The 23,267-nt window shown below is 41.1% G+C and overlaps 3 protein-coding genes and 1 long non-coding RNA gene across 7 annotated transcripts; 2 read left to right on the top strand and 2 right to left on the bottom strand.

Annotated features, from left to right (window-relative positions):
* The first annotated feature begins 3 nt into the window (after positions 1 to 3).
* Positions 4 to 5,775, top strand: jmjd4 (jumonji domain containing 4). Its single transcript, XM_058066857.2, has 6 exons — positions 4 to 673; positions 745 to 910; positions 1,907 to 2,032; positions 2,097 to 2,364; positions 2,435 to 2,581; positions 3,987 to 5,775. The coding sequence occupies exons 1-6, from the start codon at positions 409 to 411 to the stop codon at positions 4,320 to 4,322; spliced, it is 1,308 nt and encodes a 435-aa protein (XP_057922840.2). The 5' UTR covers positions 4 to 408; the 3' UTR covers positions 4,323 to 5,775.
* iba57 (iron-sulfur cluster assembly factor IBA57) lies at positions 4,646 to 7,032 on the bottom strand. The gene is made up of 3 exons (XM_058066864.2): positions 6,555 to 7,032; positions 6,061 to 6,404; positions 4,646 to 5,561 (listed from the first exon to the last, which is right to left on the bottom strand). The coding sequence occupies exons 1-3, from the start codon at positions 6,902 to 6,904 to the stop codon at positions 5,170 to 5,172; spliced, it is 1,086 nt and encodes a 361-aa protein (XP_057922847.2). The 5' UTR covers positions 6,905 to 7,032; the 3' UTR covers positions 4,646 to 5,169.
* LOC144898625 (uncharacterized) lies at positions 6,582 to 22,769 on the top strand. 2 transcript variants are annotated; one of them, XR_013627539.1, is made up of 3 exons: positions 6,582 to 6,869; positions 12,091 to 12,285; positions 22,553 to 22,769. It is a non-coding gene; the product is annotated as an uncharacterized LOC144898625 (long non-coding RNA). The 2 variants fall into 2 exon arrangements; XR_013627540.1 differs by having other exon boundaries at positions 6,583 to 7,116; positions 12,101 to 12,285.
* On the bottom strand, positions 8,163 to 22,957 carry gjc2 (gap junction protein gamma 2). 3 transcript variants are annotated; one of them, XM_058066862.2, is made up of 2 exons: positions 22,859 to 22,957; positions 8,163 to 10,228 (listed from the first exon to the last, which is right to left on the bottom strand). In XM_058066862.2, exon 2 carries the CDS (start codon positions 10,197 to 10,199, stop codon positions 8,949 to 8,951), a length of 1,251 nt encoding a protein of 416 aa, XP_057922845.1. In that variant the 5' UTR covers positions 10,200 to 10,228; positions 22,859 to 22,957; the 3' UTR covers positions 8,163 to 8,948. The 3 variants fall into 3 exon arrangements, with proteins under 3 accessions (XP_057922845.1, XP_057922846.1, XP_057922844.1); XM_058066863.2 differs by lacking the exon at positions 22,859 to 22,957 and adding an exon at positions 22,522 to 22,543; XM_058066861.2 differs by lacking the exon at positions 22,859 to 22,957 and adding an exon at positions 12,959 to 13,612.
* Positions 22,958 to 23,267: the final 310 nt, after the last annotated feature.

Raw genomic sequence — 23,267 nt, 5'->3', positions numbered from 1 at the left:
TGCGTGTGACAGTGTTTACCGTCCGACTTATGAATCACGCGATGTTTTTGGCCTACCGCAACAATTCTTTTACAACAAACATTTTCGCTAGCAAGCAAACAGGACTTGGTTGTTTATTCTCATCTAAATATATCTATTGTATTGATACGGTTAGCACTCTTATTTACAAATGTTCGTGACAGGTAAACAAATTGCATGTAGCAGAATGGATATGTCCTTCGTTCTTCGGACCACGAAATTACGTTTTCGGAATGGTCACCTCCATCGTGCAGATAGATATTTACCCGTAATGTTCACATTAAACTAAATTAACTAAATTTACAGTCAAGGTGGAAAAGCAAGTCATGTGAAACTACTTCTAGCACGGCATTTCAAACAGCAAACCTCGCTACTTTGCTAGCCTGGCTCATGTTGCCCAACATGGACAGGGATTCGTACCGCAACTGTTGCAGTCTTGTCAAAATCCCGAGGCAGTCCTACGACCAGTTTTGCTCCTCACATTTCGTCGAGTACATCGACAAGGAGCTGTGCTATTCGAAATTTTTCAAAAAGTACTTGCTTTCCAATCACCCGTGCATGTTTTCCAAAAGGTTCACTGAGGAGTGGAAGTGTAGAAAACAATGGGTGACTGAAGAGGGGAAGCCTAATTTCCAGAAGCTTCTGCAAGAATTCGGTAAATATTTAGCATATCATTGTGAGTACATGATGCAAATATGGCTTGATTTTCAGTTTGATTCATTTCAGATGAGACTCCTGTCCCTGTGGCAAACTGCAATGCAAAGGAATACAATTCCAACCCCAAACAAGTAATGCCTTTCAAAGAGTTCATACAATACTGGAAGGAACACATCCAGAACGGCCACTCGTCACCTAAAGGATGCCTTTACCTTAAAGACTGGCACATGTCAAGGTACCAATACACAGGATAACATGCAAGACCATTAATACTCTAAAACCTGCTTATGTTGACAACCCGCCTGTGTAGACCAACTAACATCTAAAGTTATGTTGACTATTGTAGTATCAAAAAGACAACAACAACATTATTGTTTAAAGTGATCACACAGTGACTTCCTGTTCCGTGCAAAGTAAGCCTCAAAATAAAAGCATAGCAGTATTAACCTCGATTTTAACACAGCAACTAACAAAATGCACCGATTTTTTTCCCTTGTAAGCACCAGAAGAAAGATTTGTATGAAAGCTTTATCGACATTGTAGTAAAAACTTACAACAAAATTACTAGGTAGGGTATGGTTTACTTGTTACAGACATGCCTACCATTAAGGAACATCACGTGTTTACATTTGCACAATTCCAGATGTCTGAAAAGGGGCTGCACGGCGACCGAATGGTTAGCGCGCAGGCCACACAGCTAAGAGACCTAAGTTCGATTCCACCCTCAGCCATCTCTGTGTGGACTTTGCGTGTTCTCCCCGTGCATGCGTGGGTTTTCTCCGGGTACTCCGGTTTCCTCCCACATTCCAAAAATATGTTGGGTTAATTGGCGACTCTAAATTGTCCATAGAATCATCATCCATATGAACGTGGGTGTGTTGTGACTGGTTGTTTGTCTATATGTGCCCTGTGATTGGCTGTGAAGACAGCTGGGATAGGCTCTTGCACGTCCGCGTCTCTTGTGAGGATAAGCGGTAGAAAATTAATGAATGAAAATAATAATAATAATAATAATTAATAATAATTTTATGAAAATAAAATTAAAAATATTTTAATATTGTTGAATTTGATACTTGTTTTGGACTTGCTCTGTTTGATAAGATATGGAAATGTCATATGAAAACAAGAATCAAAATAAAAATATTAATAAATGGAGGGAAACGATAAATCCTTTATTATCAGCCTTGACGTTGGATTCCACTTTGCATGTAATATTATCTTTACACTGCAGGGACTTTCCTGACCATAATGTTTACACCACGCCAATCTTCTTCACCTCTGATTGGCTGAATGAATACTGGGATTCACTTGAAGTGGACGACTACCGCTTTGTCTACATGGGACCCAAAGGCTCATGGTAATGTTGCATTAACTGGATAAGTAAGGATATTCCATAACATATTTGCCCTACCCATCCCTAGGACGCCGTTCCATGCCGACGTGTTCCGCTCTTACAGCTGGTCGGCAAACATCTGTGGCAGAAAGAAGTGGCTTCTGTATCCTCCGGGCCAGGAGGAGTTTTTAAGAGACACACATGACAACCTCCCGTATGACGTCACGTCAGCTGAGCTTCACGATACAAGCCTCTACCCACACGCCCAAGAGGCCTGTCAGCCTTTGGAGATCATTCAAGAGGCTGGTGAGATTATCTTTGTGCCCAGCGGCTGGCATCATCAAGTTTATAATCTGGTAAGAAGGCAAATAATGGCATGCAGATGTCAAAATATTCTCACTATATACGTATTTGCTATATTTGCAGGAGGACACCATCTCCATCAATCATAATTGGTTGAACGGCTGCAATGTTGACATTATGTGGCAGTTTCTGCAGATAGAGCTGTCGTCTGTGCAGAAAGAGATAGACGAGTGGAGAAACACAATGGATTCATGGCATCAGCACTGTCAGGTACTGTAAGATGATGATTTGCTATGCCACAAACATTTTGTGCATATTTACTTCAGTATACAAAACTATAGAAAGTCAATATACTTATACACTACTCAGTCTAAATCTTGTATTTCCGATTCACTTACGACACAACACACAGCCACTCTAACACTGGAAATAGCTAGAGCCATGGTCTGGGGCTGCACAAGTGCTGTCAGCAACTGCGGTGCTGTGGTTCATTGGCCAATTAGGTCTCCTCTTGACCTGAAACCAAACTGTGGAGCCAGTGTAGGAGTACATGGTGTCTAACCAGCTCCACTATGATGTCATGATTGGGGAATGGAAGAAGGGATTCTAGTCACAACCTGTACAGCTCTGGTCAACTCCATGCCAGTTAATAGTAAATATTCACACCAAGGACGTAATTTGGGCATGTTTGCTGTGAGGCATAATCACTTGTATTGCCAGCTATTTAACAAATGCGTGTAATAATTTTCAGGGGATAGTAAATCTATCCTGCTATACAAGCTGTACCTTGATTGCTCTGATAGAGAGCTTTGTTTTCTTATTATATTAACCCATAAATGATCTTTTTTTGCATGTTTGTTTGCATTTTTAAATAAACGTTGTAATGTTTAATAACCCCCCCCCCAAAAAGTGATTGCCCCCAAACCTAATTACTGGTTGGGCCACCCTGAGCAGCAACAACTACAGTCCAGCATTTGTGATAACTTTTGGTTAGTCGTATTTTGATCATTTAAAATTAAAACACTACCGAAGCTTCTTTTCTCTGCGAAATGAAACACATACTTAAAGTATGCTAGTTCTGTCAATAACAGCAGCATAGATACAGCAACAAGACTTATGATGTCCGCTCTCCTGGGATGGCTGTGTCTTCCAGTACAAGACATGTATTCCGGTCCTCAGTTTAAACAACGGCAAACAAGCATCTTGTACAACGGTTTTTGTCTTTAAGTTGATTTTGACCAGTGTTTTTCTTATAGTGGAGCCATAAACACTGACCTTAACTGAGGCGAGTGAGGCCTGCAGTTCTTTGGATGTTTTTGTGACGTCTTATTGAGGTAATTTTGGTTGGCCGCCCACTCCTGGGAACATTCACCTCTGTTACATATTTTCGCCATTTGCAGAGAATGGCTCTCACTGTGGTTTGCTGGAGTCCCAAGGTTTTAGACATGGCTTTATAACCTTTTCCAAACTGATTGAGCTCAATACATTATTTTTGGGGGAGGCAATCACTTTTTCCACTTTTTTATTCATTTAAAAACTGCATTTTGTATTCAGTTGTGTTTTCATTGACCAAAATTAAAATGAGTTTGATCTGAAACATTAAGTGTGACAAACATAAATCAGGAAGGGGGCAAACACTTTTTCACGCCACTGAAATTGTGTCTTACACTTCTAGGTCATTATGAAGGCATGTTCCGGCATCAATTATGGGGAATTTGCATCATTCCTCAAAATCATCGCAGACAACCGCATGGCTGTCCTCAACACTTGCTCCACCGGAGACGCCTCAAGTTACCCACGGCATCTCTCGGAGACGCTCATCTCCCTTGGACCCTATCATGCTGCCTTTGACTTGCAGAGAGTGGCTCACATTTTGGAGCTGCTGCTCTGCAATGAAGATTTTAAGCGGCTGGATCACTCAGCGTCCACCGTGCAACCAGAAACGTTACTGCAGCAAATCCGGGACACCATACAATCCACCAGAGGGCAGCATCTCCTCTATCAGGACTAAGGATATTAGAATTTCTGTTCTGAATAGTTTCAAAGGGGCATAAAATTTTTGGTAAATTACCCTGAAATTTAGCTGTGGAAATATTTATGAACACTTTTAAAAGGAACTGTTTTTTTTACTTTGCTTTATTTATTAATACTATCTACTTTTTTGTTAAAAAGATTTAAAAACTGAATATTGGTATCAATATGAACATATTTCAGTGCATGCAATTGCATGAAAGTTATGCTTAAAAAATTCCTTAATATACTTTTTGTCTTAGCAGACAGACTAGAGCAGCCTGGTAATAGCCTGTGTGGCAATTCAATGAGAATAAATACACAATTGCATTTTTTGTTCCCCTTTTTAAAATGTGTAATTGGTTCCACCCTTGGCCCTAACATGGTAAAATTTTGTCATTTATTGCATCACAATATGTAATGTATACAAGTAAAAGATTTAATGCAGGAAAAATGTATTTACCAAAAACAAGTCAAACATTACAGCAAACTAGTTGTGACTGAACCTACAGCACCTTTACTGGTTGCAGTCAAGCAGTATAGCGCAAAAAAAAAATGCCTCAATTGCTTAGCAATGTGATGGAGTAGATTTTGGGGAACTCATATTTAGGTACATACTTTTATTTAAAATTCTAAAGTGATATACATATTTATTTGTAATGTTTATTTAAAACTCAAGCAACTGACTTTGGTTATTGCTGTGGCACGTGTCAATCTCCTGATTTGTCCTTCAAAAGCAACATTCAAGTTTTGTCAGTCAGGCAAAGACACACCCAAGGCTTATATCTGAAATGTGTCAGAAGTCATGTAAGTCACATTACAAGAAAGAATACAGCCCACCCCTCCCCTCAGTTGCTTTGCATGTCTTTAGGCCACCAGTTGGGCACGGAGGCCTCCAGTGTCACTTGGGCATCGTCAGTCGTTTTGACTGTCAACACCTCCTTGGCATAGGCCATGCGGATCAGGCTCAGGCCCAGCTTTCCCACCCCCGCACGGTGTTTCCCAGCTGGCTTGCCCGACTGTGTTTGCAGCGTGGCTCCTTCCTCCAGGTCTTGGACGGGTGCTGATATGCGGACCGGCATGAGACGTTTGCGAACCACACCGGTGTGATGTGTCCTGGCTGTGAGCTCTTGGCCGATGTAGCAGCCCTTGCTGAAACTGATGCCTTGCATGTAGACGAGATTGGATTCGAGAGGTAATGCCACACCAGGAGGGAGGTCTTTCACACCCTCGGGAAGTCCTAGACAACAAAGGCAAGCACAGTGAACAATCTTAAAGCCATAGAACATGCTTCAAAATCACTCGGTATATGGATAGAAGCATACATATATTTTTAATGAATAACAATTTCATTGATCTAATGTTGACCTTGTGCTGTGTTGTCACTCCTTGGCAACACCAGAAGGCAAAATTACTTTTGTCTAAACTGAAAAAATATCAACATTATCTAATTTTCTTGTCAATTTCAGCCAATATTATCAGGCATCCCTCGTAATAATAAATTGCTATATTGTATAAAACAACAGACTGGTTTAAAAAAAAATAAAAAAAGAATGTCATGAGGTTCCTAAGACTCCCAATGGAAGCGCATCATTTTGTCTGTAATGATTGTTATTAGACTACTTTCACTTATATTTTCTTGTTCATTTTTGCTATACTTGGCTTGTGCATTGTAGGATAAAACAGTTTCGCTGTGAGCCTCATCCCTGTTCACTGCATTACTATATTGTATACATTACCTATGGAATAGCGGTGCCTGTGATAATCCTCTATGTCCCCTTTCTCACATGATGCAATCACATCCAAGGGGTCCACCTGACTATCCAGCACCAATCGCCACCCCATGTAAGGCGTCCGTGGATCCATCTCCCACACCACGGCCTTATCTGGAGACAACAGCTCAGGTTTACATAAATGTTGGCTTTTTTGCATGGGGACCACCGCCCACACAAAGAGGTCCGGACACAGGTTTATGTCGATCTTTCTGCGGGTCTTGTACACTTTCAGGTGTCTCGACAGAGAGTCCTTCATGGTACTGTCACACTCGAGGAAAACAGCACATCCGGTATCGGCTTTTTGATGACTGTAAGGACAAACAGAAAGCTGATGTCAGGTGAAAATATTAAGGCTTCCAGTAAAATGAAGTGAAAAACAATAGTACACCAATTGTCTTTATAGGTTTAGTACTCTATCACATTACATTACACAACAAAACAGTCACATGATGGCTCACCTGTACAACATGACGTCATAGAGCGTCCTTCCTTGTACGTTGAGCATGTGAGCATACAAGGCCCCGCATCCAGCGTCCCCCAGGGCGAGCACGTCGTTGGTCACAAGCCCCTGGAGGAAGGGGCTTACGTCGGCTCCACTGACACGGAGAACGGCTCTATGGACCAAGCGATAGCAGCAGGCTAGCTTGCCCGGTTCACCCTGGCCGTCAAGTGCCGACTGATTGTAGTGCCGCATCCGGAGACCCGCTATGGCCGAAACGCCGTGCCAGAAACCCGCGTATTTACCGGCGAAAATATTGAGAGGGCCGCCGTAGGTGAGCGCCCGCCTTGCGATACACCACGGTCTCATTTTGAATTGTCAAGGGAGTTTACTGCGGAGATGAGCGATAAAAAGGGAAATGTTGCCTGCTATGTAATACAGGACACTGTAGTCGCCACCATGTTGGATTACCCACAATTCTTTGCGTGATAACAGTAGAGCACGTGGGTGGCTGAGGCTGGATGTAAACAACCAAAACGAATAATCTCATTATTATTATACTTATGTTATAAGTACCACAAGTAAGTACGTATTATATTTATTGTTATTATAATTATAAAATACTGTATTTTTTGTTCTCATTTATATTCAGGTGCATAAAAATGTGTTATATACTTTTGTGTACAAGTTGTGTAGCATGTCAGTGTGTTTATTGTCCATCCTGCCATTTTCTATACCACTTATCCTCATTAGGGTCACAAGGGTATGCTGGAGCCTATCCCAGCTGACTTTGTGCGAGAGCTGGGTACACACATATAGACAAACAACCATACACACTCACATTCATACCTATGGGCAATTTAAAGTCGCCAATTAACCTAGCATGTTTTTGGAATGTGGGAGGAAACCGGAGTACCTGGAAAAAAAACCCACACACGCACAGGGAGAACATGCAAACTTCACACAGAGATGCACAAGCAGAGATTCGAACACAGGTCTTCTTGATCTCTTGACTGTGTGGCCAATATGTTAAGCACTCATGCGGCCCCTGTGTTTATTGTGTGACTGCTATATGTCACAATTGGTATTGTACAGTCACCATCACATTTATATATAATGTACAGTTGCCTTTCACATCTGCACATTTTCAACTGCAGTAACTTTACCACGGAACTGAGCGTGTTTGGAACGGGAGAACTGGGATGAGAATGAAGCTCCGGGCCATTTTAGAAGAACCAAATTAGGCTCTGTCTGGTGGGTAGTAATGTTTAAGTTGAAAAGAAAGGTTCTTAGTAGAACAGGACTAATAAAGGCTTATTCTATTAAGTATAGGTTTTTCATAACTATATTAGTCAAAAAACAAACAAAGGTGACATCATGGAGAGACGAAAAACAATGATTTCATGGCATCACCGGATGATTGTAGCACTTACCAACCAAATTGCTCTGATGTAATTGTTATGCTGTTGTTGGCCACTAGTTTGCACATTTGCATGGTATGTGGGCAATGCTATGATATATTCTGTACCAGTAAGTGTTTTGTCGGCCACTAGTTTGCACATTTGCATAGTATGTGGGAATTGCTATCATATGCTGTACCAGCAAGTGTGAAATGCAGAGTCACAGAACTTCAGGATAACTTTATTTTATCTACAATAGATTACAACAGTCTTAGTTTGAGGCACTTTGATTAATGACAAAGGCAGGATTAAACTTTAAAATCAATTTTGAAAATATTAAAGATGCTAATCTTGACATAACATGCCTAAACATAAATTCAGTGTGTAGTTTAAATGGCGAAGTTGGGGTTTCTATCGAAACCTATGTAAAGCATGCATCATCTTTAGATAACACAAAATCAGTAATATAGACAGGAAGTAATTTTTCTTTCTTCCTTTTTATAGAAAATGTTTTTTGGGAATAAACAGGATAGCATGAAATGACAGAAAATCATGAAGGTAAATGGATTGTTACTTTATCAAAATATTATTTTACATTTCAGCCTGCTTCCAGCAACACCCATCCATATTACATCCATATAATATCCATTCATATTAAATATATTATCACCACCATTCATCCTTCCCGAGTAATCAGCCGATGGTGTAGCAGCAGTCGAGGATAGATTAGATAAACAATGTTGCTTGGAATTCTCTTGTTTCTATCGTGATGATTGAGTTCAATTAGACATCAGGTGACTAACCAGGCCTACTATGTTAATGGTAGAAAGCACAAAATGACACAGGACAGTAACAAAGATGATTCTCAACAGTTTTTGTGTGTATTTCTTGTTCGTCTGGTATATTCTATAATCCTTTAGACGGTCTGATTGTAGTCCACCTCACAGATCGTCCAGCTGTGTCAGTGTAGTCACTATGTCTTAAATATTTATTATTAAATCACACATTTATTTCTAAATCCAGACTGAGGTTTTTCCATTTTTAACAATGGTAGCAGCCTTCTCTGTGGTTGACTTGGGCCTAGCTCCTTGCTTCTCCTGGACAGTGTTGACTCGGTTTTGCTCCGCCATCGTCCCCCCCGAAACGGGACTGCTGGTTCTGGAAGTCTGCTGGGTGTTCTTAGTTTGGTAAGTCTGAAAGGCCATATCGAGCTGCTCCTGGGCGACACGCAGGTGGCGGTGAAGGCTCACCAGATCCGACGGGATGTTCTCATCCGGGCTGGTGCACTGCTGTTCCTGAGCCACGTTAGCCATGTTCTGCTCGTGAGTGATGAGGCTGTTGGGCATCCTGCTGGGTTTATCCGTCTTCATGACCAGGTTGTACCCGGGAGGGGAGGCTGGAATGTTGCGGGAGAATGGGTAACCGCAGGTCCGCCGATCATGCTTCCTTTTGAGGCGGAGGGTGTCTCGGAAAGTGCCAATTCCCAAGTGGAGCATCTCGCACACGTTGAGCACGAGGCAGAGGCAGCTTACCACATACATGATGAGCAAGAAGATTGTTTTCTCTGTGGGCCTGGAGATGAAACAGTCCACCCGGTGTGGACAAGGAACTCTGTTGCACACAAAGGAAGGACTAACTTGGAACCCATACAAGAGGTACTGTCCTGCCAGGAAAGCGACTTCAAAGATGGCTCTTGACATGAGTTGAAGAACATAGATCCGCATCAGCCCCTCTTGCATAATTCTTCGCCGGCCATCGTGCTTTGGTGCCTCTTTGCAAGTGCTGTTTCTCTCAGGCTTGGCCTCCTGGGCCTCCAGTGTATCTTCATAGAGCATAGGCTCTGCATCATCATCATCCTCTCCCTCCAAGACATCCTCTAGATGGTAACCCTCTCTCCATCTGGTGTGGGGAGCTGTTTTTTTCCGCATTCTATGGTTCTTCCTCCGCTCCTCCTCTGAAGTGCGGGCGATCTTGTGAATGGCGTAGCCCATGTACATGATGGACGGCGTGGAGATCATGATGATCTGGAAGACCCAGAAGCGCACATGCGACAGCGGCGCGAAGGCATCATAGCATACATTGTCGCAGCCGGGCTGCTTGGTGTTACAGGTGAACTTGGTCTGCTCATCTGAGTAGATGGACTCGCCTCCGACTGCCGTGAGGACAATGCGGAAGATGATGAGCACAGTCAGCCACACTTTGCCAACAAAAGTGGAGTGGTTGTGGATCTCTTCCAGGAGACGAGTGAGGAAACTCCAGCTCATGTTGCTCTTGCAAGCTTTTTAACTAGAGTCTGTGGAGAGAGGAAGGACAATGGAATCATTCAATGTATGAACACACTTTGTCATTTCCTTGCATTCAACTGCCCAGGCTTACTGGGAGTTTGTGTGCTCATACAAGGGCTCTTTGCAGAAGGTGATCGAGAACCCCCAAACTTTGGTTCTTTTTACTTCATGGTTCAGACATAGAAGGGTGTCAAATTAGGGACTACCAGTAGTTCAGTTTTTAAGGATTTGGGTTTAAGATTTTAGGACATTTGGGGACTGCAGTTCCACTGCAGATGAAAGCAACACCAAAGATGCCAAAACACAGAAAAGGAAACCAATGGCAGACTGTTGTTCAGATTGAACAACTTTGAGGTCCAGTATAAAGCACTCAGGCTTTATTATGTCTGTATAGACTCTCAAATTTGTCTTCTGCTTTTTATCCATTACAAAAGTTACCATTTGTGACACTGTAGACTATTTAGGGTAGTTGCACAATTCACGGTTCCTGATTCCCCTGATCAAACTTCCTAATCGATGGTGTAAGGAGGTCAAATTAGCGGCCATCAGTAGCTCGGTCTTTAAAGATTTGTGTCTCAGAACTTGGGAGGTTTGAGAGTCCACTGCAGCTGAAAATGATCCCCCAAAATTTTAACTCTAGTGTAGTGTGGAGTCGCACAATGGCCTTGTGGTTAGGATGTTGGCTGCACAGTCCGACTCCAGCTTCCTCTCTCCCTGTGATTGGCTGCTGTCCAGAGAAAAAGAGAACGCTATGTGCTCAATGACCCTAACGAGGAAAAGCGGCTTAGAAAATGGCTGGATGGAAAGTATAGTGTGAATGTAAATAGAGTGCACTCTTTCTAGAAATGTGCCCATCTTCCATCCATTCATTTTCTACCGCTTATCCTCACGAGGGTCGCGCGGTATGCTGGAGCCTATCCCAGCTGTCTTTGGGAGAGTGGAGGGGTACACCCTGGACTGGTCGCCAGCCAATTGCAGGGCACATAAACATCTTCCCATCTTCTACAATCCTTATCCTTTTGAGCCTGAACATATTGTATGGAGGATAAGCTACAGGTTTTAGAAGCTGAGTGGACAAAAAGAAAGGGTGAAAGGTCAGATCATTTGGGGGCTGGGAAACTCAGGACCAGCATGATTTGGTGGTGTAAATAGGACAACTGATAATCGAGTAATCACCATGATATTGACTCAGATACATGGAGCACATAGTGGTTGGTACCACAGCTACGTATATACACAGTTGGTCTGGCCATGTCAGTACACCAGAAAAGTAGGCCTTCTGTGGTATTACAGATACCACAGAAGGCCTACTTTTCAGGTCATCATTTGCATGGAGCATTGGTTGCAGTTTTTGCTTAGAGGGCTTCATAGGCAGAATAGGTGAATCCCAGATATGTGCATTCTAGCTGAAAAACTGCCAACACAAAGCAGCTATCTAGAATGCACAAGACGTGTGTTTTTGTCTCAAGTAGGGATAGTAGATGATGGGCAAAATTCCAAAAAAAAGCAGTTTTCCTTTAAAGAATGTAGGAAAAATCAAGAATCTGACCATTACAAACAGAAAACGGCTATAGCATTAAAAACTAAGCCACCAAAGAATAATATGACCTGGTACACAATGAATGTAAAGAGTTTTTGGGTCCTGTAGTATTTACCACATACCGCAAATGGCAAAAGACAGCTACTGTATGTTTTCCTTTTCAGTTTCTCAGGCACGCCACGTTTTAAGTTTAAGCATTTACTTGCTTGCTTTACATGATTCCCATTTTAGGTACCGTACGCCTGTGAATCAAGTCGAAAAGTGATATAATGTCCTGCATAACCTTTGACAATGTAAACCCCAAAATAACCAGGCTTAATTCTCTTCAAGGTCCCTCCAGGCTGTTCAGTCAGAGGACCTGAGTTTATGTTGACCCGGCATGGGATATGCCATCTCCCCTGCCATCTGAGGGAGTAGGAGAGGCTCTGCCATGAGGGCCGCCTCACAGCCCCCCTCCAGATCCGGCACTGCTGACACTGGGGAGGGCTTCAGCCTCATGGAGACAGATGGCACCAACGGTGGTAGGTAAGTCTGCCTCAGGATGGCATGACATGAAGGCGGCTTTGCTCGCTGCACTTTTCACACAAATTTTAATGAATGAGGACATCAGTTTACATTAGACCTGTAAAATTAGATTAGCAGTGGTGCTGATAGTACACTATAGGTGTTCATCAATACTGGTGCTAAATATGCACCAGAGACTGTTTATTTTTGATTGAGTGTTTTGAGTATAATTAAAGAGACACTTTGATTTATGACGACAAATTTAACAAAATTAAGCTGAAAAAGTATACAGTATGTGATTTCCTTGTGATGAGCATTTTTTTGCCAAGGTCAAAATGACAAGCAGCAGGATTTTACTTATAGCTGATAAAGAATGTATAATAATTGCATAGATATATTTAAACTATAACTAAAGTCTGTAATTGTTAAATGTAAAACGTTATTAATCATTAAGTAGACCTAATGAGGTCCACAATTGGTGCGCCAAATATTTAGTTGTTTTTTCTGATATTTAGCTATTTTTTGGATTATTTTTCCATTCAGGTGTATGCATTGAAACACTACTGATAGTAGTGATAGTATTTGATGTAAAGTTCATTATTTTCTAATTTCGCACTCAACGTATGTACAAATATACATATTTTACATGATAAAAGACATGGTAAAGGCACAACATTGCATCCCATTTACCCACCTGGAGAAGTTGCACAAGCATTTCTCATCCAAAAGATCACCCTGTAGATCCCCTGCACAGTCTGATTCATACACCACCTCCATCCTCAGGTCCCCTGGTTCTTCAGTCTTTTGGAAGAGTCCCAAAGCACCACAACCCCCAAAAGAATGTCGGAATTTACTAATCTATATGTTCTTCTTTTTCATGTAGTTTTTCTTGACACGCAGCCTCACATTGTGACTTGTGTCCAGATAGTAGTAAACCAGTCTTCTGACCACGTAGGAAGTCTTATTTAAAAATAAAAAAGGGGGAGGGCGTCCCCTGGCAAGTGACTCTCATCCAAGAGTTCAGACCTGAGGATATCGTACTGCAGAATAAAAATCAACACCACTGTGAAGGAGCGTGTTAATCCTGACACAGACAGCGGTCATGTGCAACACTTGTAACACAGATGATGACGGACCCTCTCTCCCTTTTTCTCTTTCTCTCATTGTATGTACTGTATACCTCCCCCTCTCCCTACATAGGCATTCATCTACACACACATTGGACATCTTAGGTACAACTTCACATTAGGTCCAATTAATTAAAAATCTGTTTTCACAACAATAATGCTATGTTTTTATTAGAGCTATTCATTTAACAACCACTTGGCCACACAGTGGACAAAACGAGGATAAGGGATCAAGATGGGATATCTTGGTTATCCTGGCTCAATTTGCACAAAAGTGTTATGTTGTGACATAAGTTACCATGGGGATTTATTCTGTATCCAGTAGTGTGCTGGGGGAGTAGCCTCAAAAGGACGCCACACACCGGGGCAAACTGAACAGAATCTGTCATTGGCACTGCGCTGGACAGTCTGACATCTGTGGCAGAGCAAAGGACACCGAGGAGGCTTCTGTCCATCATGAACAACCAGCATCTTTAATTGCAAAGCATCATCTCCCAACAGAAGAGCACTTTCAGTGGCAGATTACTATCACTGTCCTGCTCCACCAAAAGACAGACAGCAATGATGAGCAGTGAGGGAGGAAACTTATTTGTCAAAATGCTGTCACTTGCATCGTCCTTCTATCCTCGACAATGCGTTATTAAGCAGCTGTGATCAATAAGAAAGGCAGAGATGTGGCATAAGTGTTTAGTTAGCAAAGGACTACAAAGTCAACCTCTGATGACATCATAGACTGGCAATGGAGCGGGGTCCGACACTTCCGGTTTGGTTTCCATTTTGTTAGCATAGGCTGCTAGAAAGGATGTTTTGTTCATGCGAACTGAGGCAACATTTTTGTGTACATTTCCAAGGTTCCACTGTGTTACAACAATTAAATCACATTTCTTAAAGAAGGAAGACGTGATGTGAGTAAAAGTGTTATATTAGAGGGAAAACCAAGGTATTCAGAATAAAGTAGTATGTATTTGATAATAATGTCATACTATTAGCAGAATGAAATTGTAATAAGAGAGAAAAGTTGGAATATTAAGAGGGAAGAAATGGCAATATGGCCAGAGAAAAATTATATTTCTACAAGAAAAAAGTCAGACTAATGTATAACCTGGCGATTAAGAACACTTATGAGAATTAAATATTCAGAGGAAAAGGAGCGATATTTAAAATTGGGTTTTTTTTGTTGGAAAATATTCTCAATCTAATTGCTCTCCATTACTCATGTGTATATGGAAGAAGAAAAAAAAGTTTGAGGACATTTGAGACATTGTAACATTGAGTGCAGATCTGCTCATTCACATCAAGTGTCATAATATTTACATTTCCAATCCAAGAGCATGGCCAGATTTCACTGGTCGGGTCACAGTTCCATGCACACTTCTGCTCCACATGTACTTCGTTTATGATCAGTGCTACAATGACTGCGCGCACACACACTTTTTTTTTGTAAATAGTGTGTACCCTGCCTCACTGTCACATTCGGGAAAGGATCTTTCAAAACTCCATTTGCTTTTAATAGATGACAAAGAAATGGTTTAGTGTCTGGCTTGTATTACTTAAACGTATCTGGCCGTCATCACAGTCAGTATAACGTTAAAATGGTACTGTCAAGAACCCTCAATGATGACGCATACGCAGGCAGAGATAACATCCTATTAGAAGGGATATTAAAGCTCAGTGAAAAGAGATGGATTTCTCTTTGAGAATTCTTTTACAGTGTAAAGAAAGCCATATGGGCCTGCAGGATGCCTCCTCCAGAGGCCTGCCCCTCCAGCCACCCCTCTCCATGTGACGGAGGAGATGTGGCATAGCCATCACCCCTGGTGAGAAGATAGAGGATGCTGCTGGAGCGAGCATTCGGGAGTCGGACATGTGCAATCCCGCAGGGACACGTAAGCACGTGTTTGGAAAAAGATATATATATATATAATTTTTTTTAAATCTCCCAACTTTCTACATATTTTTCTCCTTGTGAAATCTCATGGTCCCATGAAAGATGGCTGACAAGTGAACAAGAACATCACTTTGAATCAGCGTTCCTAGACAGTGCGTGAAAGTGGCTGGCTGTGATGGACAATTAGCACTCGCAGGTCATAGTGATCTAATGAAATTTGATACTGACATGCACGGCTTCTCTTAAAATAGCAGTAATGGAGAAAAGCAGACTTGACCCTTCATTTTTTTCAACCTCCCCAATGACTGTAAAGCACCACATCATTGACTCATTCACTGCCGAATACATCTAGAGACGTATTTTGTTTTGTTTTTTTTCCACGCGAGCTACAGATCAAAGTCTTCTGCATCTTGTGTATAAATTTCAGACTTGTAGGCAATATATTTTTGGTGCAGTCATGATTGACTTCACTCTTCAACTCGACTCGACTGCCATTTTAGATAGTCGGTCCTTTTAGAAACAGGCGGTTTCAGCCTGCTGGTGAACCGTGGCTTCTGCCAAGCTGAAAAGAAGTGGACAAAGGACAATTTGAAAAAGTGTCTCGGGGGCATTTAAGAAAATGCTGAGGTAATTATCAGAAAGCTATCAAGTCTGCAAAGATAATATACGTATTATGTCCAATGATAGACATCACAGACATCAGGTTCTTTTTCCAGCGTCAATCTGTAGACATTTATTGCACAGCGCCAAATCCCTCTGATGTTTTTATGTGCAAAGCTCAAAGACTTTACCCCTAGTATTGTCCAAGCTGTCTGAGATAGTCCAAAGTTTAAGACCCACCGATGGTCATGTGAATAGTCATGTGAATAGTCTTCCTGCGAAACAGCTCAAAGATGTGTTTCATGTGGGCCCTTTATCTTAAAGTGACGGTAGCCTTTGACATGGTCCATTTTCATCAAAGACTTCCCCTCTTGGCTATGGAGCACCTCAAGGTTCTATTTTAGGTCCTGTATTGTTTTTATTTGGGTTCATTTTTTTTCCTGAAGCAGCAAAACATCCCCAGACCAGCACACGCCCACCACCATATTTTACCGTTGTATGTTTTGTTTTTTTTTAGTTGCTTTTACACCACATTTAATGGGACACACACATTCCAAAAAGTTCAACCTTTGTCTTGTCTTATTCTCCCAAAGGTTATGGGGATCATCAAGATGTTTTCTGACCAAATTGAGACGAGCCTACATGTTCTTCTTGTTCCGCAGTGGTTTTCATCTTGCAACTCTGCCATTCAGGCCGTTTTTGTGCAGTGTCTTATGGTGGCGTCATGAACGCTAACCTTAACTCAGGCAATTGAGGCTGCAGTTCTTTGGATGTTGTTGTGGGGTCTTTTGTGACGTCTTGGATAATTTGTTCCTGAGCTCTTGAGGTAATTTTGGTTGGCCAATATTCAAAATGCATATAAATGACGAATGAAAAAGGTTAATGAATATTTTATACTTTAATGAAGACATGAAGACATTGTTAAAGACGGCAATGTGCCAGCCAGATCCACTCGGACGCCACCTTTTGTGGTTTTTTTTTTAATTCAATAGTTTTTCTTGCCTTATTTATGAAAACTCCGACACTTGCAACTTTCTTTCACGCTACTGATGGTTATATGCAAACCACTGATGACATCACGACAGTTTGGAGCTGGCTTCCAGTTCCTGTTTCCATGTATTGTCAGAGTAACAGAATGTTACAAAGGACCCTCAGGGCTAAATTTACATTGACAACACAGTTGGGCTCACACACAAAATGACAAGACACACCTCATATGTATTGTATGTCAACCAGAAAAAATTGCTCTAAATTTTAAAAATGAACACTACTCTAACCAAGGTCCCACTGTCTTTGCATTTCTTTGTTGGATCGCATTAGATTGTGTACCTAATGTTGTAGCCAGTCAGTGTACAACAGCACACACACCACTATGTCATGAAACAAAAACGCCAAAACAAACAAAACAAAACGGCAATAACCCACAGAGCCCAACCAATGACAACTTTTAAGCAACAGTCGCCCCTCACGTCCTCAGATAATTTGGGCTGTTCTAGCTTTGGGACAGTGTGGTTCATGTTGATAACTATTGATTGAAGTGCCCGCAGCCAGGCAAAAAAAAGTGTTGCATTCTCCTGTAAGACTGCTTTGACATTGCTGTCTCTCTCTAGTTCCAAGGTCTGGCATCATGTGACAGCCACAACACGCTCTTTAATATTCATAAGGGTAATATTCATTAGACAAATATAAATAAATAAAAAAACACAGTGTTTATTTTTTTAATTGTAGCAGCAGGGGCAAATAGCACCATTTTGAGAATGTGTGATTAAAATAAAGACGTAATGTCTGTTCACCTTTTAAGAGGTCAGAAGGAGCTGTGAGGGTTGTAGTTGAGTGAAGATGTCGGCAACTATCTATTAGCCCAGACTAATGTCATCACCAGTTGTGTTTTTTTTTTAAGTCACATGGCAGCACTGAACAAAGTTGATGCAAGCAGACTGTGAGGCTGTGGAGGTCCGCTTTTATGTAACAGATCGAGCTGTGCCCATGTGACTCAAATATGCCCCCCCTTGGAGAAGAGAGTGACACAAGACACCAGAGCGAAAACATGCAACTCCTCTTTCGCCGCCTGTGCTGTGTGGCGCTATCATTAAAAGTGCTGTGGCCGGGTGGCGGCGGCGGCGGCGGCGTGGGGGGCCTATCCCATAGGCTGCCTGAGAGTGGTGGCAGTCCCATCTCATTTGTTCATCTTGCTCCTCGCTTCCCAGCCCAGCCTATCCTACCCCCGGGCCCAGCGCGTCCCGTGCCAGTTTTACTAAGGCCCGACTTCACTGAAGCGACTGAGATGAAAAGCCTTGAGGTGGATGCCGGCAAACTGCCTCCTATGAGAGCTAGGCTACTTGCTTTGCATGTGCATGTCACTGTTATGAACCTATAAAAACACAGTGGGAGCCACCATGCCCGTGTCAAAATACAACCTGCTCATTCTTAAGCGCATTCTTAAACGCATTCTTACATTTCAAACTGCAGAGGCAATTTCTACGACATTTACAAGGCATTCAGCGGGGATCATTGGCCAAATTAGTTGCTTTGTCCCGTCTGTGCCCCTGCAAAAACATTTTTCTTAATAATGGCCATGTTTTTCTCAACTCTTGCTAAGATTTTAGCAAGAGCTGTGCCTTGTGCCTCTAAGGTCATTGGGCTTTGTGAAAATTTTAATGACAGCACCACCATGTGATCTATTTGTCAGAATTATAATAGCACAGGCAGCACTGAATGGGTGTATGTGATGTATATATGTTTGTAGCTTCCACAAACATACAGTTCATGTTTGTTTGTGTTTATTAAAATGATCAACTTTTCAATAATTCAATTTGGAGGAGTCTGATTCCTGTTATTGCACACGTACCATGTTTATTTGCTTATATGAGTGTTTTAGCCTTTTTTTTTAGTCGCGAACGAGATATATATATTTGTAGGGAACAAAATGAACATGGACAAAATGTAATGAATCAGATGCGACTATGAAAATCCTTAGTTGAAGACAGCCGTACAGTACATTCAGTTATGTGCAAAAAATAGAACACCCCATGCCGTCCTAAGTTAATAACACAACCCATAAAGTGTGATGCACAAAGGATGACCTAAGACAGCGGGATCAGAACACATCCGTTATGACTCAAATGGCAAAAAGAGAAAATACTGTACGGGCCAAATATAAGACAACCGTTCTTTTTCACTACCTGTTTTGGGATAAATCTAAGACAATTTTTTATTGTGTTTTCAATAACAGTCAAATGACTGATAGCAATAAAAAAGAAAGCTCATTTATTTCAGTACAGTAGAACCTTGGTTCGCATCATTATTATCTGAAGGTCTGACATTAACTGAAACGGATGCTAACCAAATAAATGTTCTAGTGTATTGGGATGAGCCTGTATAAAAGTTAATTTTAAAACTTCTGTGGGCAGTCTACAGCAATCTACTGGATTGCAACCACCAAACGTTGGCAGCTCTGGGAAGTAAATGTCTTAACTCCACTAATTTTATGATTATTAGAATTCCCAGACATTTACTGCCTTTTGCACATCCTATTTTTGGTTTATTTTTATTTTGAATTCTGAGGTTGCTTGTCCCACACAATTTGCAATTTAATTAAATAAACCAATTTGAGATTAGTAATGTAATTGTTTCAAACTATATTTAAGCCATCAAAATCGGGTATTTTGTCTTTTGTAAGTTGAAAAAGTTCAATCAGCTGATATGTCTCCAATTGTTTATGACCTAATATTGGTATCTTCATCTCCCCGCCCCCCAAACAAAAAAGATATGAACAGATATATAATTTTTATGCCATATCCACTATATTACAACTGTACACATTTTTTTCAGTCATTTACAGTACATGGACACCGTGTGTCTGTGGGCTACGGACGCCAGTTCATATTTGGACTTTGTCAGCTACTAAGTGCATTCGAGACTTTTCCACTCTCATCCAGCCTGACCTGATGTTGATGTTCAGCTTTGTGGCAAGTCATCACAAGGAATTAGGTGTTTGTGTTGTGTGTTTTTCCCTTTTATTAAACTACTCTGTTCTGTGTATTTCATAGCTTTATATGCAATTTGTGCAAGTTAAATTTAACTTAAAGGGGACCTTTTTCCATTTTTCCGACATATAAATGTAGTTAGAATGTTGTATTCTGGTGTTAAACAATGTCAACGTTTCAGATAAAGAGGTTTGCACAGATAATGCACGCCTTAAAAAGCCCCAGGAATAACCAATGTTCATGTTTAACATAAGGATTTTGAATCATGGGCAAATATTTATTTTTAAGTGCAGTTCTCCCATAAGACATATATAATACAGTAAAGTCTCGTTATATCGATATCGGTTATATATCGAAGTACTGCTTATTACGATACTATTTTCATTTCCCGGCAAGTTTCTAGTCTTTTATGATATAATTAATTCCGTTAGTACGATACCCGGTTATTATGATAATCCGGTTACTACGATGCCCTTTTCATCTCCCGCCAGCCAATTTGGTCTGCTTATATCGATACAAAAGCAGCTTAAATCAATCTTTGCTTAAGGATTTCAATACCAAAAAAGAACACGGCGAACGGCTGCTTCCAGTCAACTTTATTTTTCACACTTCCACCACCAGAGCGCAGCACACACACCGATTCCCGCACTTCCTGGTTCACAGGTCATGCTCAACCCGCCCCACATAGCTGGCCAAACACATGCCTGCAACAGAAGAACCAACTGACATAGCATACACACCTATTCCAACGAAGACACAAGCGTACAAATCCATGTATTTAATTGTGTTGTATTCAAATATCTTTTTATCGCTTGCAATAATCACTGTTTTTCATATGTACATGCTGGCGTTCGTGGTTTCTCTCGTGTGTATAGAATCTATACACACGATCTATACACACAATCTATATGTTGCAGGCATGTGTTTGGCCAGCTATGTGGGGCGGGTTGAGCATGACCTGTGAACCAGGAAGTGCGGGAATCGGTGTGTGCTGTGCTCTGGTGGTGGAAGTGTGAAAAATAAAGTTGACTGGAAACAGCCGTATTGAAATCCTTAAGCAAAGATTGATTTAAGCTGCTCGACATTGTTCTATACTATAGAACAATGTCGAGTGCATTATTGCCCACTTTTAATGCAGTTCGGCGCAGGATCGGATATATCGACAGTCCGGTTATATCGATATTTTTTCCGACTCCCGACAATATCGATATAACGAGACTTTACTGTATTTGCAAAAAAATCTTACTAAAGAGTTAGTGGATGAGAACCAGCTCTCAGTACAATGCACTACAAAATACAACCACAGTATTAAACATTGTTTTGCGAGAACATATATATGCCATTTTTTCCCCTTATACATGCTAAACCAAAGCATTGTTATGTGTACATGATTACTTGAATACCCACCAGCTAATGAAGTTTCCTCATCAGGGCACTGAAACCGGAAACACAACTTACCATCCAAATGAAGACAATAACATAGCTTTGACTGCAGAGCGCGAAGGAGGACTGGTGGTGGTAGAGTGTGTGTGTGTGTGTGTGTGTGTGTTTGGGGTGGGGGGGCTCATCTTTGACATTATCTTGTCTTAACTGGCAATGTCATGGGCAGAACAGGGGCACGCCTGGAGGAGCGGCAGACCTCGTCAGGGTCATTTGCAGTACAAGACAAATGTTAACTGCATCTTCCTCCCTGCTGCAGACGCCTTAGTCCAACCCAGTGAACTACCAAGACTGCAAGGAGTACTAAAGGGGATAACAGCAGCCTCTATCTCACACTTACTCATGCAACGGTTCAAATGTGCACATTATATCAGTTCTCATTAGCAGATGACACCACTTTGAAGAGTAGTGATAGGAGAAGGTTATACACTCACATTAGGGTTGTGTATAAGGTTAATCATTCAAACTGAGCCTCAAGGTTATACGGTCTGTCAAGGGTCGATTTATATTGAGTGAACAAAGGCGCCTATGAAAAAGGGCCTACTTGCATCTTTTTGCAGGGTCACTAGAAGTCTCTTAAGTGACACAAATGTTTCGAAATACTTTATGTACTGTACTTTTTTTTTCAAATATATCTCAGAAAAACAACATGACTAGATAATATTTAGTATTTATGTTTTTCATTAGTTATTTGAAAGCCTTGTTTGTAAAAACATCTAAAATGTTAAGTGTATAAAATACATATGCAAAATACAAAAATTAATATCATGGCTATTTTTCACAAGTTGGAAAAAATATTAAGTCTTAAATATGTCGAAAATATTGCCAATAAAAAGAGTCAATATTCGTCATTCACGCAAACACAATATTGCTTTCAAAAGTGTGTTTATAATTAGTTGGAGGGAAGCGCTATATTTAAAAAAATATATATTATAAATATGGTAAACTGTATTTCGGTCTATAAAATATATATAGAGAAAAATGTAATAAACATAGTGAACATTACAAATAAATAATTTTTTACCACAAGCATTATAAGCATTATACATAGTATGTATAATTAAATAAATGCATCATAAAATATAATACTGCCGGTTTCATCATACATAATATAATTGACAGAAGTTCTATTGGTAGTTACATTTCAGCCAAATTATCTCAGCATATCAATGTATGACTAAATATGTGAAACTAAGCCTTAAAAATGTTCACTGACCTGACTTTATTTTTGTTGTCCTTCCTGACAGAGACATTTAAAGAACAACGAGGACAATGACCTGCCTTATACCCCTCTGAGCTGCTGGGGCGATAAGAGTCCAGGAGCAATGACCCAGCAAAAGAAAGTATGAAAACACGCAGACAATAAACTGTAACTAAAAAAAACGAATAACACATTAGGATATTGCACATATTTCAAAGCACCGTGCTGGCACACTTTCAGACGCAAACAGAGGCACAGACACATTCAGTGAAAAAGTCATTTTAAGTATTTTTAGGAAAGCATTGTTTTCCTGCACCCGTGACCAGTATACCCACTTGTAAATGTGACCTACCTGTCCACGTGGATGGAGCCTTGTCTGTGTTTTATGGCTGAGCATCCTTCAGGGCAGGCTTCCAGAGGCATTGTTGCTGCTCACGCTCACAAGAAGAAGGATGACATGGCAGACAATGGGTCATTTTCATCAAAACCCTTTCACCACCAAGTACAGGCAGCAGAGCATCAGTACTGAGAAGGCCCCATTGTTGTTCTTGTCCCCCCATACTCTTCACCCGCATGCCTCCATTGCTGTGACTGTTTATTTATTCATGGTTTCTACGACAGGCCCATTCATGATTTTTTGTTGTTGCTAGTTTGGCAGCAGGAAGAAGGCAAAAATCAGGCGGTGGATGGGGGGGGCCTCTTGCCTCCAAAAATCCATTCATTAGTTATCTTCTTTAAATCCCAGTATACTGGCGACACCT

This window comes from Doryrhamphus excisus, linkage group LG6 (assembly GCF_037039965.1).
Source record: "Doryrhamphus excisus strain RoL-2023G ecotype Guam linkage group LG6, RoL_Dexc_Guam_v1.1, whole genome shotgun sequence".
Classification (NCBI taxonomy): domain Eukaryota; kingdom Metazoa; phylum Chordata; class Actinopteri; order Syngnathiformes; family Syngnathidae; genus Doryrhamphus; species Doryrhamphus excisus.
Note: the sequence above shows the minus strand (reverse complement) of the source record. Positions and strands in the feature narration are given on the sequence as shown.